Source organism: Chironomus tepperi, unplaced genomic scaffold (assembly GCF_022539635.2).
Source record: "Chironomus tepperi strain 1889 unplaced genomic scaffold, CSIRO-AGI_Ctep_v1 contig_34, whole genome shotgun sequence".
Lineage (NCBI taxonomy): Eukaryota > Metazoa > Arthropoda > Insecta > Diptera > Chironomidae > Chironomus > Chironomus tepperi.
This window is the reverse complement of record NW_027226156.1, coordinates 910,508-926,334: the sequence shown is the minus strand read 5'-3', so window position 1 is coordinate 926,334 and position 15,827 is coordinate 910,508. Positions and strand designations below refer to the sequence as shown.

At 34.8% G+C, this 15,827-nt stretch overlaps 1 protein-coding gene and 1 non-coding gene across 2 annotated transcripts; one reads left to right on the top strand and one right to left on the bottom strand.

Annotated features, from left to right (window-relative positions):
* Positions 1 to 2,880: 2,880 nt before the first annotated feature.
* Positions 2,881 to 2,987, bottom strand: LOC139098054 (U6 spliceosomal RNA). The gene has a single exon (XR_011545142.1). It is a non-coding gene; the product is annotated as a U6 spliceosomal RNA (small nuclear RNA).
* A 2,765-nt stretch (positions 2,988 to 5,752) lies between these two features.
* Positions 5,753 to 10,299, top strand: LOC139095749 (chloride channel protein 2-like). Its single transcript, XM_070647218.1, has 8 exons — positions 5,753 to 5,794; positions 6,736 to 6,842; positions 6,997 to 7,181; positions 7,248 to 7,360; positions 7,420 to 8,063; positions 8,119 to 8,322; positions 8,379 to 9,641; positions 9,845 to 10,299. Exons 2-8 carry the CDS (start codon positions 6,744 to 6,746, stop codon positions 10,049 to 10,051), a joined length of 2,715 nt encoding a protein of 904 aa, XP_070503319.1. The 5' UTR covers positions 5,753 to 5,794; positions 6,736 to 6,743; the 3' UTR covers positions 10,052 to 10,299.
* The last annotated feature ends 5,528 nt before the right edge of the window (positions 10,300 to 15,827 follow it).

Genomic DNA, 15,827 nt, shown 5'->3' with positions numbered 1-15,827 from the left:
AGCTACTAGATAGATAGAAGTATATTGTTGCTTTTTGCGTAACCTACCCTAATACACAAAAATCTGAGATCATTGACTTTAAATTTGATAATTTTTACTGCATAATGTGCTGCATAATAAAGAATATTCATCCATTCCTCGACTCCTCAAACATGCCCATAACATGCCACCTTTATCAATCATCAGCAACTGTCGTTGACCTTCCATTATACCTTAACATGACCCCTAAAACATTATCATTATTATCATCATCAATTGACCCAAGTCATGCCATCGACACGGCTGCATCTAAAGTGTATCGCGAGATGCATTAAAAAAATTAAGTTCCTTACTCATGCCTTGGCTGTTCTGTAAACATAAATTCGTCACGTAATTCAATTTGATATGCGCGAGCATTAAGGCGCCCTTCAATCTTTTTTTAATCAATTTTATTGGAAATGAAAAGAAAAATTGCAAAAAGTTGATGCTGTCAACCTGTGTGCTGCGGCACCTAGCAACCTGACTGTGATATTTATGTGAGTTTAGTCATTTTCTAGAATTTAAGAGGGCCGTGACTCAAAAAAGGTTGTCCATCACTGTTTTAAAGACATAATGTGCTATACTGTGTGGATTGTGGATATGAAATGGAACATGATGAACGTAAATTGATGAAAAAATAAAGTTAAGAAGCTATGGGAATGTACTGAGGTGATTTTGAGTTTGCACTTTAAAATTTTGCCTCAAAAAAGTAATGAAAAATTCAACAAACAAGTCAGGATGAAATTTTTATGGCACAAAACATAGAAAAATACATGCAAAGCAGCAAGATGAGGAAATCCAGCAAGATTATCGCATAATCTCATCAAATTTTCATCCCAACATGTTCCAACATTTAATAAAACATTAAAAGAACTCCGCAAGCACCTTTTTAATCTCATTTTATTTATTTTTGCTGTTTTTTTGAGTCACAGACAGCAACAGAAGCAGAAGACAGGCAGGCAGGCTCACATAGGTGGAATGAGATGAGGAATTTTCATAGAAAAAAGACGAATTATTGGCATTAAAAATTATTCTCGAGAGACGCATTTGAAGTGAAGTTTTGGTGATGATTTTTATGCTCGATTTGAAATTTGTGATGGGGTACGGGTGAGTTTTGGAAGGGGTTTGGAGGTACTTATGGGGTATTTGAGTTTTGTTCTGAATTTTTGGTATTTTTTTGGATATTTTGGGATACATTTTGTCAATTTATGGTCATTTTAGTCAATTAGTCATCAAATTTCACCCAAAAACCCAAAAAAGTTCCCCAAAACCCACCTGAAATCCCCACAGAACTCTCAAATTTCATCATCCACAAACGCAACTATTTCTACTGCTGCTGCATGATTTATTGCGCCACATAACAACATTGCAAATTATTTCTCATTTACTTTGATCGCATTTCATTTTTTATTGAGTCAGTCCACCCATCTACTGAACTGTAATGCACGTAGAAATTTTTATATGAAATTTTATGAATCTTAAGTTCACTTCATACACGTTCGAGATTGCTCATAATGCTCATGTTGATGCTGATGATGGATATTCAATTAAATTGGCTTTTTATTTGAATGGAAAAATTGTTTAGAATTGGAAATTGTTGGAGTTGATGTGGATTTGGGGTACATTGAGTGCAGTTTGGGGTTGGCTGACTTAATGTACTCAGTAATAAGTCCTGAAATGCGCTCTATGCACGCCATACTCAATAATTCTCACATCATATCCAATAATTGAGCAGTAATGCACATTTCAGTGTTATTGATCATGTAAGTTGAAGAAACGAGTTGAAACAAAAAAGAAGGCACAAAAGCACCAACAAAATTAGACATCAATCGATCATCAACTGGCAGCAGCAGCAGCAGCAACGAAAAAAATAATGCGAGAAGAAAAAGTTGAAATAAAAATTTTTAACATCTCAATAAGTTGAATTTCGCAAAAATTTCTCATGCCTTTCCGGCATTTTCGTGATTGAACTATTGACCAGCATCAGCATAAGCATCAGCATAAATACATAGAAGTAGTTGGATCATGAACAACAAAAGTTTCATAATTTTTTTGTTTGTTTTGACTCTCGAGCTCTTGTTACTCCGTCTGTGCTGCACATTTTGTGTCTATGGACTGAATTTATTGCTGTTTGAATAATTTTTCAACAAGATAATCAACATGTCATGACTTACATGCTTATTTGCAGCCATAGATCTCTTTTCTATGCATGCATCTTGCAATTATGAATAGCTGATCATCATCCGTACTCATCTTGTGCTGCATTCATGATAAATTATGAGCCACAAAACAAATTCAGGAATTGAAATATGAGAATCAGGCATTTATGGGACTATGCTTGATTTGTTGGATCTAACTTGAGGTCCATGACATCTTATTCAGCATTCTTGGTACCTAAAATATCCCCAGAACATCTTCAAATCCACATTCACAACCACCTGCATCAGAACCATCATTATCAAGTCATGCACATGCTGCACATTCTGCAACAAGCTCCAAGTTGGAATTTATGAGTCTTGAGATGAATTCTGACACTAAATGCTGTTAAATGCCGTGGTAATTCGCCAAATTACCTTCCTTTATGCTTAAAATAGTTTATTGCATGTGTGATTGTGATCATTAATGCACGACTTTATAATGCCTTTTTTATATTCGCTCTGCTGTAGATGGATGCTGTTGGGATGTGGTCGATGGACGAAATGAGATGTGAGAAAATTGTTTGGCGTGAAATGTGAGAGGAAGTTAGTAAGAGAATGTGATGTGTCTTAACTCATGCAATTTTCATGCTTTATGCAAATATTCCTTTAATTAAATGTCAGCCAAAAAGTAATGAAATGTTTTCAAATCATCAAAATTTCAGCAAAAAATGTGGAACGCTTCACGATTTTGCGTGTCATCCTTGCGCAGGGGCCATGCTAATCTTCTCTGTATCGTTCCAATTTTAGTATATGTTCTGCCGAAGCAAGAACACTTTCTATGTGGCAAAAAGTCCATTTAAGCTACACATGTCCTCGACCTTTGTCTTGTGAAGTATAAAATTTGGTAGAAAAACTATAGAAAATGGAACTGAGTAGAAAATGGAACGAAATGAATCGAATTTAAAGAAAAAAATTGATGTTTTTCAGGTAAATTTCAGATTTTTGATTATTTTTGAATCTATTTAAGTTCCATTCCTGAATTTCCTAGCTTGTCGTCTAAAACTTGACACTTTTTGATCCTGATTCATGAAATGTTAAGGATTTCCACCAGAATGCCAACAAAACCGATTAAAAAGTCAGCAATTTAATCAAATACCTTTCCATCATTTCCTACTGTTGACTTGTTGACTCTCAACCAATTAACACCGTACCAAGTTGCAATCATAAAGCGATAAAAAGTCGTTCCTGTTACTGCTGCTGCAGCTCATGATAATCATCATCTTAAAAAATTGCAAAGTTTAATTTTTTGAATCGATAAAGCACGCGAAAGCAATTTGCACCTCTTTTATTACAGGTTCAGTGCATCGTACTCAAAAAAAGTGATGCAAAACTCGTTCGAGAGAGAAAATTGAGGAAGGTAAGTGCTGCACATTTAATCTAATCATCACATCTGCACTGAATTATCGACTCAAATGCTTTCAATTTTAATGAAAATGTTTCACATATTCAGAATTGTAATTTGTGGCTGAATTGAGCTCATCTAGGTGCAGATGAGTTTAATTTAAAGTTTATTGGATCAAATGTTATCGATGATTGAGATTTCAAGTGATTTGAGGTGATTATTAGATGAATTGGAAACTGTTGAGTTTCTTGGTTGAATATGAAGAGTCATTAGCTTAACATAACCTCAAAATATGACTCAGAACCCCTAAAAAAGTCACTAAAATTATTTATTCAGAAAACAAACGAGAAAATTAACTAATTTGTGTCTATTTGTGCCTCAATTGCGTCTGTTAATGTGCCAAGCCACACTTTCATTCGTTCTTCATGTCATGTCCAATTTGGTTGTGTAAATATTTACGAATGAGACACGTTGGGTAAATTAAGCATATCACAATATCCATTTCATATTCATACTTAGTTATTTATGAGAGTTGGGTTAGTTTGAGGGGATTTTGAGCAGTCTGAGGTGAGTTTTGTTAATTTTGGTATTTTTTGTTGAGTACCAAAGGCTGGCTAAGAACTCAAAGACATCCAAAAATGAATTTTTCGACCACATTTCGTGTCTCATTTCCATTAAAACTCAACAATATCCCATAATATCATTCATAATTCATTGCATGCCTCATTAGAAGAAGTGAAAGTCCATAAATGAGTCGCAACCCTTTTACCATGTCCAATTCATCCTTAATATCCTCTCAATGTACAGTACAGACACATCCACGTGTCTTTTTTGTCATTTCTTGAATTAATTAATTCACATTTTTTTACCTTTTTTTTCATAATTTTTTATTGTTTTATATTTGTGCTGCTTCTGTGCCTGTGCCTGCCTTGTTTACTCAACAAATGATGAAAAATATTTTTCTTTATTTTTTATTTCATGTAGGAACGATGAGTCGATGGTTGTGGAATGAGACATGAAGAAAATTGGATATTAAATGGATGTGGCACTTCCACCCATCCCAGAACAGCACAGAAATATCGATTAGCATAAAATGTACTCAAATATTTACTATTCTATGTAATTAATTTCACTGCTGTAGATCTGTGGACTGAGACTTTTGAGGTTATGTTGCACTGTGCATGCATAAGTTTAATGGAAAAATAGTTTTGAAAATTTATTAATTTTTAATGAGAAAATTTTATTAAAAAAACATAAATAAAATTAATTTTAATTGCATAATTAGTCTGAGCTTCTTACTGATGATGTTTGATGCTTCTTGGGTTTCTTATTTATGAGTTTATTAAGGATGTTGAGGATGACTGGGGTAGAGTGGATTCTAGATGGAAATGGGTCATTTAAAGCTTGAATTTGTATCAATTTTTCAGATTTTAATGTGATTTCTGCAGCAGGTTGAGGCAGGAGGTTAAAGTCGGTGCCAAAAAATTCTTATAATCTTCATAATTCAAGTCTCAACATCACTAAAATCTGCTGAATTCACATCCAAATCCTAGTCACAAAACTCATCCACAATTAACCCTTCCAACATTTCTTTCACATTCCCGTTACTGTTCTTCTGCCTGGGTCTTACTTCCTCACCTTTTTTCACTTCCTCGTTCTTCATTCTCAACTATTTTTTGCTCCTTTTTGTGTCTTTTTGTCTTGTTGATATGCAAATTAAGTAGTTTCTATTTACCGTCTTGTTCTCATGCTTGACTGGGAATATAAAAAAAATGAATTTAGGGACACACACATGTCGAGTCTGTTCCTGTTGATGCTTATTATGCGAAATTATTTAAAGAAATTCAATTTGAATATCAAAAGAAAAATTAAAATAAAGTTTTGTGATTTTTTTATATTTTTTATTTATTTTTACAAATGCTTAAAAATGCTCAAAAAATGTTAAAAAAATATCAAAAAGCTGACATGTCACTCTTCAATCTCAACAACCCATAGCTTGCCATCCCCAGAAAAAATCAAAACATATAGTCATTAATACAGCATTGATTTAATTTCATTCAGTAATTAAGATAAAAAATTTTTAAAATATAATCAGTAGTTGTGCGATTTTATATTCGATTCGTACGTCCGAGATAAGAAATATTATTTTTTTTTTGTCGATTATTTTATACTCACACATGATTCAGATAAGAAAAGACAGTCTACAGATAGAGACCTGCCAAATATCAATCATAAGGTGAGTTTTGATTTGTAAAATTTATAAAAAATATTTTTGAAAAATTTTGAGATATTTGACGTAATTTGGGAGGTGTATTCAGGATATAGGATGACATTTGTCAAAATAAGTCAAAAATTTGTGTCCCAATCTTCATCAGCGTCCTTTAACTGTCCATTATAGTCCCTCAAATTCTGCTTAATCACCTCATGCCTCGCCCATCACAAGTAGACTCCTAAATACCCTTGGATATTTCAGAATTATTTCTTATTGCTCTTCAAGTCTCTATAAAGCATCACTGTATCCTTCCTCATACCCACAGTACTTAAAAACTGCTTATTTACTTACTTCGCTGGACGCACATATCAATTGTGATCCATGACCTCCTTCAAATGGCGTCTAGTTCTAGCTTCCGTCTACCAACCACCAATACCAAGTACAATACTGTCTCTATTGACAGCTTCCGTCCATGAGTTCTTCAGTCGTCCACCAAAGTCAATCTTTACAAAAATTCCCTTCAAATTATCTCTAAGGACCCCCCATAACCCCTAGTAATCCCCCCTTTATCTCATAAAACTTTCCCTAAACCACAGATTATTGACATTAATTAGTCAGAGCCACGCTTAACAACAACAGTTAAGATAAAAAGAGACTTCAATTGTCTTATAGATAAATCTATCTTAATCAATCAATCAATCCAAAGTTCATGATTTAGATATTTGGGCTGATAAAGAAGTCAAAACATTGACTAATGTAAGAAAAATAATGACAAGAATTTAAGTAAGTCATGTAAAAACATTGGTTAAACATTGGTGTGTCTGTGAATGAATGTTGATGTTATTTTTGGGATATGATTTGCAATTTTTGAGGATAAAAATAGATAACTAGCTTGAGGGTGGAATTTTTGATAGCAAAGTGAGGTCACATTGCTCAGACTAATTAAAGGTTATGCAATTTTTAAGGTTCAGCTATGCAGGAGAAGGAACTACGTCTGCATATACAATCACAAGCCAAAATATTGTCTCAACTTGATAAGGAGCGAATAAAAGATGATCGTGAAGTTAAGCAGGTATGAAATACTCAAAATACAAGTGCCGGTCCTATTTTCGGTTTCGTTCTCAGTCCCGATCTCAGTCCTTGTCTCCGTCTAGAGATCTACATCCATTGAATGTCCCCTCAACATCTGCAATTTAAACATCTTTTCCAATTTATATCAATTTCAGTACATCTATGGACCAAAGGAAGGAACAGTATCAAAAACATTTCGATGGATTTGGAGTCACAGAGTAGCACGAATGGGGCAAGATTGGATATTTTTGGCATTATTGGGCATGTTGATGGCTGTTATATCATATGTTGTTGACAAAGGGATACTTATGTGCATGAATACTAGGGTGTGGCTGTATAAGTAAGCATTGTTGATGTAATAAGAAGCAGTTCTGTGACGTTAATGACTTGCAATCTTCAATTTTAGAGATCTTGACTTTGAGAATCCTATAGCTAGATATTTGGCTTGGGTGTCATTACCTGTTTGTTTGATTCTATTTTCGGCTGGATTTGTGAATCAGTTGGCACCGACATCTATCAGTAAGCCTAACATTTTAGCTGTCTAGCCTTAATATCATTTCTAAAATCACATATTTTAGGTTCCGGTATTCCAGAGATGAAGACAATCCTCAGAGGTGTCCAACTCAAGCAACTCAAGAAATTCCTGACCTTTAAAACTTTAGTTGCTAAAGTCATTGGTCTCACAGCAACCTTAGGAAGTGGCATGCCTTTGGGTAAAGAAGGTCCATTTGTCCACATTGCCAGCATTTTAGCTCAAATTCTCAGCAAATTGTCAATTTTTCGTGGAATATTCGAAAATGAATCAAGAAATATTGACATGCTTGCTGCCGCATGTGCTGTCGGTGTTGGTGCCTGCTTTGCAAGTCCAGTTGGTGGCGTTTTATTCAGCATAGAAGTAACAACAACTTACTTTGCTGTTAGGAATTATTGGAGAGGATTTTTCGGTGCTGTTTGTGGTGCTTTATTCTTCAGACTTATTGCTGTCTGGTTCCATAATGTGGATACATTAAAAGCAATCTTCAGCACAAGCTTCACAATTGAATTTCCATACGGACCACAAGAGCTGCTAGCTTTTGCAATGTTGGGATTAATTTGTGGAGTGTTGGGTGCTTTATGGGTGTGGGTACATAGGCAGTATGTGTACTTTACGAGAAGGAATAAGTTCGTGGACATGATTATTAAGAAGAATTGCTTTTTGTATGCTGGAATATTGGCATTGATGGTGAGTTTAGCGCTTAATACCTGAATTAGGAACCATTAATCATTTCCTCTCACAGGTTTCTACAATAACTTACCCAAATGGCCTCGGAATGTTCATGGCTGGTGAACTCAGCACCCATCAACAAGTATCCTATATGTTCACTAACTTCACATGGTCCCAGGATGACTTAACAGCTCAAGAGACGGCAATATCAAATTATTGGACCAACCCAATTACCGGAGAAGTTTTCAGTGTCCTATTTGGCTATGCTGCATTTACTGTAAGTTGTCTTTAATTTGTAAAGACCTTCCAATAATTTTCAGTCATTACTTCCAGTTCTTCTTCTCAATCATCACCTCAACTATGCCAGTTCCAAACGGCATCTTCATTCCAGTTCTCAAAATAGGCGCCGCCCTAGGACGTATGGTCGGTGAAGCTATGCATCTTTGGTTCCCAACTGGAGTCTTCTATGGAAATCATCTGAATCTTATAATTCCAGGAACATATGCAGTTGTTGGTGCTTCCGCTTTTGCTGGTGCCGCAACACACACAGTCTCCGTCGGTGTAATTTTATTCGAAATGACTGGTCAAATAACACATTTACTTCCTGTCATGATTGCGACATTAATATCATGTGCTGTTGCCGCTATTCTACAACCATCGATTTTTGACTCAATCATTGTTCTCAAAAAGCTTCCGTACTTACCGGATTTATTGCCAACGGGCAGTGGAGTTTACAATTGTAAGGTTGGTGATTTTATGGTATCGGATGTCGTCTACATCTGGAAAAGTATCACATTTAAGCAGCTTGAGGATATTTTGAGAAAAAATAAGGAACTATACAGCATACCATTGGTGGATAATGAGGACACGATGGTGCTGCTTGGAACTGTGTCGAGATATTCATTAATTCGAATGATCCAAAGGCACATTGAGAGGGCAAAGAGGATGGACATTGAGAATAAGCAGCGTGAAGAGGATGAAAAGATGAGAATGTTTCGTGAACAGCCAAGAAGACGATCATCATTGTTTGAGGTTATTAATGAGCCGGATGTGGATAGATTAAGGCAAATTGCCAGCAATGAGATGCTGACACCAAGGGCTAAACAGAATGTGCTGCTAATGGAACAAAAGCCTTTAAAGTCAATCCTCAAAAAGTCCGACTCATTCTTAATGAAAGGATTCAATCCATTGTCACCGCACAGTCCAACAAACAGCACGGAACTTAAATTACGATCAGCATTTGACATCGTATACCAAAAGTCAGTGACATTACCTGATGTACCAGTTGATCCTGAACTGGGATCACCGACATCAGCAAAAAGTGAACCAAACTTGACAGCATCAACAAAAAAAGTCAAACTTCCACTAGAGAGATTCATTGACAGACCGATTGAGGAGCAGAGACAATGGAGAGCAAAGGAAATGTCTAAGCCGATTAATTTGGATGATAAAAAATTGACAATTGAGCCTGTTTCATTCCACTTGATGGAATCAACACCTTTAATGAAAGTGCACAGTTTGTTTGCTATGACGGGGATTAATCAGGCTTATGTGACGAGAGTTGGAAAGTTGGTTGGAGTTGTGGCATTGGAGGAGGTGAGTAGTGGATGGAAAGTGTTGTGGACTTATGCAGCAGTAGGCATGGAATGTAATTTTTGTAATTTTTGCATATTCTCTGTGCTAGCTGCTACATAATGTCCTTAACTGGTATGTCCTTAGCATAGTAGATTAAAAGCTGGGACCCAATATCCAGTTCCATGACATTCTGGTCAATTTTTAATAATTTTTCAACATTTCAGCTCCGAAAAGTGATTGAAGACATCAACAATGGCAATTTGGTGATTAAAACTGAGCCAATAGTCACAGAATTGAGAATACCTGAGACACCTGAGACACCAAACACCCCGGAGACCCCATTGTCCCCTCTAACACCAGAACCGACACTAAGTGAGGAAATATTCCAAAAAGGATTTGATTTTGGAAGTAAAAATATTAGAAATTATTGAGGGATTGCTGGGATGCTGTGTAGTTGTTGGTATGGACACAGGCTGAGTACTGTCGATTAAGTTCGACTGTGTAGCTTACTACAGCTTACTGCAATACACAAACGACCTTTATACACTGCAGCAATGTCAAGGTTGTCTCTTATTAGAATTAAGATGTTCCTATAGTTTTAAATAGAATTATCATTAGTTTTATTACAAATTATCCATTATACAGCATAAATATCCAAAATAAATTATACAAAACCTAATAAATTGTCAAAAAATACTTGAATTTTACTTCCACATCCTCAACATCCAACAACTTAAACAAAACTATTTGAAAAATTATTCAAATTTTGTTTATAATAATTTCAGCTGCAACTGTCAGATTACTTTCTCATTCAGATCATTCAGATGTGAATTATTAATAAAATTACCTTCATCCATATGACCCTCGTGAATCTCATGAGAAAAAAAATAATCATGGGTAATGGAAACTACTTAATTTGCATATCAACAAGACAAAAAGACACAAAAAGGAGCAAAAAATAGTTGAGAATGAAGAACGGGGAAGTGAAAAAAGGTGAGGAAGTAAGACATAGGCAAAAGAAGGCAGAGGAACAGTAACGGGAATGTGAAGGAAATGTTGGAAGGGTTAATTGTGGATGAGTTTTGTGACTAGGTTTTGGATGTGAATTCAGCAGTTTTTGGTGATGTTGAGACTTGAATGATGAAGATTTTGAGACATTATTGCTAGAAAATCGACAATTTAACCCAATTTGGGGTTCAATCTCTCACAAAGTTTCCATCCCTTGCCCAACATTTTTTTACAAATTTCTGTTGAATTTAAATCAATTTTTTGTGCTTGAAATTTTTTTTTATATTTTCACATAAAAAGTTTTTTTACTCTCATAATCGAGATAGTCAGCTGCATCTGATGCTGTATGCTGTTTAAAATGTTCATCATCATGCACCTTGAAATTATTATTATTTTAATAAATTTTTTATTTCATGACCGTTTATGAGTCGTGCATTATTTGATGTTGTTGATTTTGAGGGGATTTGGTTGATGCTTGGAAGTTTGAGGACTTTGGAGATGATTCTCAGGTGAATTTTGGGAAAGATTGTGTAAATTCAGGATCCCAAAAATTCTCCTTTTGTAGCTTTTTTATTGGCTCAGTTCCTTAAAAATCCTCAAGAAAATTTCACCCTCAATGACAAATCTTACAGATTCAATGCTGACTTGCTACATGCTGACTTTTTATTGGAAATTCTTTCTCAAAATTTTCTGCAAAATAAAAATTTATTTTCAATTTTTTCGATTACAAAAAGTGACTTGCAGGAATGAAAGGGAAGCGAACGAAGGATGGCAACAAATGTGCTGCTGCTGCTTTAGTGCTGTTTTCGATTAGAAAATGAAATAAAAATAAAATGTGCGGATTTTTTTTTTTTTGGGTAAGAAGAAGGGAAACAAAATTTTTAGGGTGAATTTTTTTGTGCTTGATTTTTTATTTCGATTTTAAAAATGGAGAAAATTTGAAATGGTGGAAATTTGTTGTTGTTGCTGTTTTTTGTGTTTGCAGAGTCACATTTGTAGTTGTTTGAGGTGTTCTTGTGCTGAGTGGGTTGAAAAATATTTTAATGAATTTTTTGGGTGCAATTTTGAAGTTTCTTGATATTTTCGAGCTAAACAAACAATTCTCTATCATATACTTGACTAGAGACCTCCAAAACTCTACAGTTCCTTCCAGATCCTTGCCGAGTCCTCGAAACCCTTCAATGCAATTCAAACCCATTCACAACCATTTCAAGCCATTACATACGAATTAGAGCCCTTCAAAAATATTCAACACCCAAAAAATTCATGAATAATCATCAAAATCTTTCTAAATCTCCACCAGACCTCCAACAGCACCCCACAAAAAAAGCAATGAAAAATTCCTCAATCCAAAAATAAAATAAAAAAACACACAAAAAAGAGATGAAAAATCTTCAAGAAATTTTCATTTTCTCAATTTTTCATTAAATATTTTCCTTCATTTCCACCCACACAAGTTGAAGTCGACACGTAAAGTACTGAATGGGTCCTCATATTCGTGGAATGAGATGCGAGCAGAAAAATGAGAAAAAACGAAGGAAAAATATCATTTACCGCTGTTGCGAAGTATTTTCTTGTGTAGATGAAGATGGAAAGAAATTGGATGAAAATTTTCGAGTTGTGTAGGCACTCGGGTGTGGAGTTATTATGGTATAGGGCGCAGTTTTGGAGAATCTCAGTCAGAAATGACCAAAATAGTCAAAAAAAATTGCAAAATTCCCTAAAAATGGTCAAGATTTGAACTAAGTTTTGGGTAACTTGAACATAATCTCAAAATTCAGACCCTGGACAGTCAGACATCCAGTCAATTGACACCCATCACCCAACCTCACCCCTTAACAACACACAAGCATCTCAAAAATCTCAACTCGAATATTTTTTTATTTATTTTTTCTTCTTTTTTCATCATTTTTATTTTTTCATTTCCAAGGCACCAAGTGACGAGATCCACAAGATATCTTAAGAAAATAGAACTGAATATACAGCACAAGGGGAGGATGAAGAAGGAGTAAATATGGAAATGAGAAGTGATGGATATGCGCAAGATTGATTGAAGTTGAAATGAATGTCGAAATATGAAAAATTTTCTTAACTTGCCATCGTCTTGGACATGAAATGAAACATAGCAGCTGCTGCGTCTTCATGTTCCGACTTTTTTTCTTTTATTGTTATTTAAATCAATAAAAAAATATTCTTATGTGGAATATTAAATGAGATATTTTTGGAACTGGATTCTTATAAGATGGATATTTTTTGGGATTATGGATCAATGAGGATGTGCAGCTTGACATGGGACTTGAGGATTTACGTTTCTAGGTTCTAAATGACCAAAAACGAAAGCTCAATGACAATTTTACAATTTGGACCCTCAACATCCATGATAAAATACTAAATTTGAGTCCTAATGCTACTTAAGTAGGAACAGAACAATCATGTCCATCAAATCAACCATTCATTGTTCTTATGACAAAGATTCATCCTTAACACCCTCAAGAATTCATCGAGAATCAATAATTCTTAAGAATTCACAACCATCAACCCTTTCTTCCATTTCTAACCCTACAAATACTCACACACATCTTCAAAATAATTTCCATAAGAAAATTCACAATAAAATAAATAAGAAAAAGTCGAGTAAAAATGATGGAAGTACGAGTCAGTCATGCACGCGCCAACATAAAAATTTACCCTGGCCGAAAACAGAAAAAAAAAAAATAATAATAAAATTGAAAAGGAGTTCCAACAACATCAGCACAGAGGCCCGGGCATATACGGAGTAAAGGCACATACATATCGTTCACACATTCATACATACATACATCCATCCATTCATTCAGTCACTCGAGTAAGCCACGCCTTTCGTTGAATTCGAATTGAACAGAAAAAAAATCTCGCGTCTCGTAAATTTTTCTACGTTTTTGTTGCTGTTGCTGTTGCTGTTTGCTTGGCAATAACACACGACACACGAAGACGGAAAGTATGAAGGAACAAGAACAAGAATATCAACAGCAGATATATTTATGTACTTCTGTATGTTCCTTATGTGTGTTTTTTTTTCCTCGCATTTTCTCATCGATTTCGAGCGAGTTTTCGAGTTAGATGTGAGGAACTGACTGACTTGACGCAAGCGTGACTCCCCTCGCGTGTGGATGAACTGTTGTGGAATTGGAATGAGAAATGTGAGATGAAAATGTTGTTAATTAAACCCTTCGTGTGCTGCTTTTTTTCCTCCTTTTTTTACATACACATGTAAACACTTTTATGATTTGTTTATGTGTGTGTGTGTGTGTAAGGCATAAACATATATGAGAGATATTCACGTATGTTGAATGTTGTTGTTGCTGCTGCTACTGTTGTTGCTGATGTTTTTCTCTTTCTGTTGCTTCACATCCCACACACAACATTTTATGCTCACATATACAGGCACAGCCACATGAGATTCATATATGAGAAATCGAACACTTTTTGTGCCATTTGTGGATGTGTTGGTGAACATTTTGCGATCTTTTTTTTGTGTCAATTTTTATTTTGTTGCTTTTTGTCATGAAAAAAAAGGGGAAAATTTTCACATTTTGTGTCATTTTTGTGGGAGATGAATCTTATTGGAACTGCTTTTTTGGGTGCTTTTTGTTTTGGTGAAGAGGTTTGGTGGATATTTTGGTCTTTTGAGATTTATAGAGCATGAAAATTTGAAATCTTTTGAAGATTCTTGGCATTTGTAGCTGATTTTTGGACAAATGTGGGTGATTTTTGATAAATTTTTCACTTTTTTGGCATATATTGATCATTTGAAAATTCAAACTAAGGATTTACTCTTAAAATCTGTATGGTACCTATACTTGCATCCCATATTCCCCAATTGACCCTTCAAAAATCCAAAAATGTACCAAAATTCCTCACATTCCCCAATTACACAGCCGAAATTCCATCAAAAATCCACAATAGATTCCATATCAGTATCCACAAAGTAACCCGCATGATCTCATATAAAATACATGAAAAATTAATCTCAATAACAGCAACAAAAATCAACAAGAAATTCAACAATGAAGGAATGAAGTCAGAATCAAAAGTTATCGTTTATTAAATCATGAAAAATAAAATTTAAATAAAAATTAAAATGTGAGAAAAATTGAAAGGAATGAGATGGATAATAAGTCTAGGGATGGACACTTTTTGAGATTTTGGATGAAAATTTTGGAAAAATTGATGAATTTTGGTTGATCTGCTGTCGAATTAGTGGATATTTTTGGGTATTCTATGGAAAGAAGACATAAATTCCCATCTAAGGAACAATTCTTCATCCTTTTTGACCCCTATTAGTCCGTATTACATTCCTTGCAAGTTACCACACCTTGCATATCCACACATAACCTCACAAAACTCTCAGCTCCACATTCACATAATTCATATCCACAGCCACAAATAATAGATCAATAATCAAATCCAATTCACATTTCATTTCCATTTCTTGTTTGTTTCTTTGACAGCTCTGACTTTCGATAGACAAACGAGATCGCCCGTGATTAAGCCGCATGCACTGTATGACTCTATTCTCGACTTTATATATCTATGCCGACAGTCTCATCCGAACATGCCGCGGCTCTCTTTTCTTTTCACTATTTCGGCTTCGTCATCATGATCATGAGGCATTTGATGACTTCGTGATGTGCTACACATGTGAATATCTATGGGGAATTATTGGGTTTGATTTTGATGGAATTGCTGGACTTGAGATCGTGTTGTTGCGGATTTGTAGGGACTATTTGGAGTCTTGATCTCATCTGGGGATTTTGAGTGATTTTTGGATTTAATCGACTAATTTTGCAGCTGCACTGCTGAATTTTGATCAAATTTTCAATTCTCATGACAATTTTCGAGGTTAAGTTCCACAATGTATCTTCCCAGCATGTAACTCTCATCAATAAATCCAAAATAAACCAGAAATACACATAAATTACCAAAATTAAACTCAGGAACTAAAGAATTAATCCAAAAACATTCCAATTAATACAAAAAAATCCATCAAAATCAGAACAAAAATCCACGCATGAAGAAAAAGCAAATAACAAACCGTAAATCACATAAACACACATCTCGGTGCTGTTTATCGATTCTGTTTGGCATGAATGATTCCTCATCTCATTGATCGATTCTTTTCATTTCTTTTGTTCCTTCTTTTTTTCATCTTTTTCAATT

What these genes read in the sequence shown, in the direction of transcription:
- LOC139095749 (XM_070647218.1), top strand. Translation starts at nt 6,744, where the DNA reads ATGCAGGAGAAGGAACTACGTCTGCATATACAATCACAAGCCAAAATA. An exon ending in ACTAGGGTGTGGCTGTATAA is followed by an intron (nt 7,182 to 7,247) that starts GTAAGCATTGTT and finishes CTTCAATTTTAG; the next exon opens with AGATCTTGACTTTGAGAATC. An exon ending in TTGGCTATGCTGCATTTACT is followed by an intron (nt 8,323 to 8,378) that starts GTAAGTTGTCTT and finishes CATTACTTCCAG; the next exon opens with TTCTTCTTCTCAATCATCAC.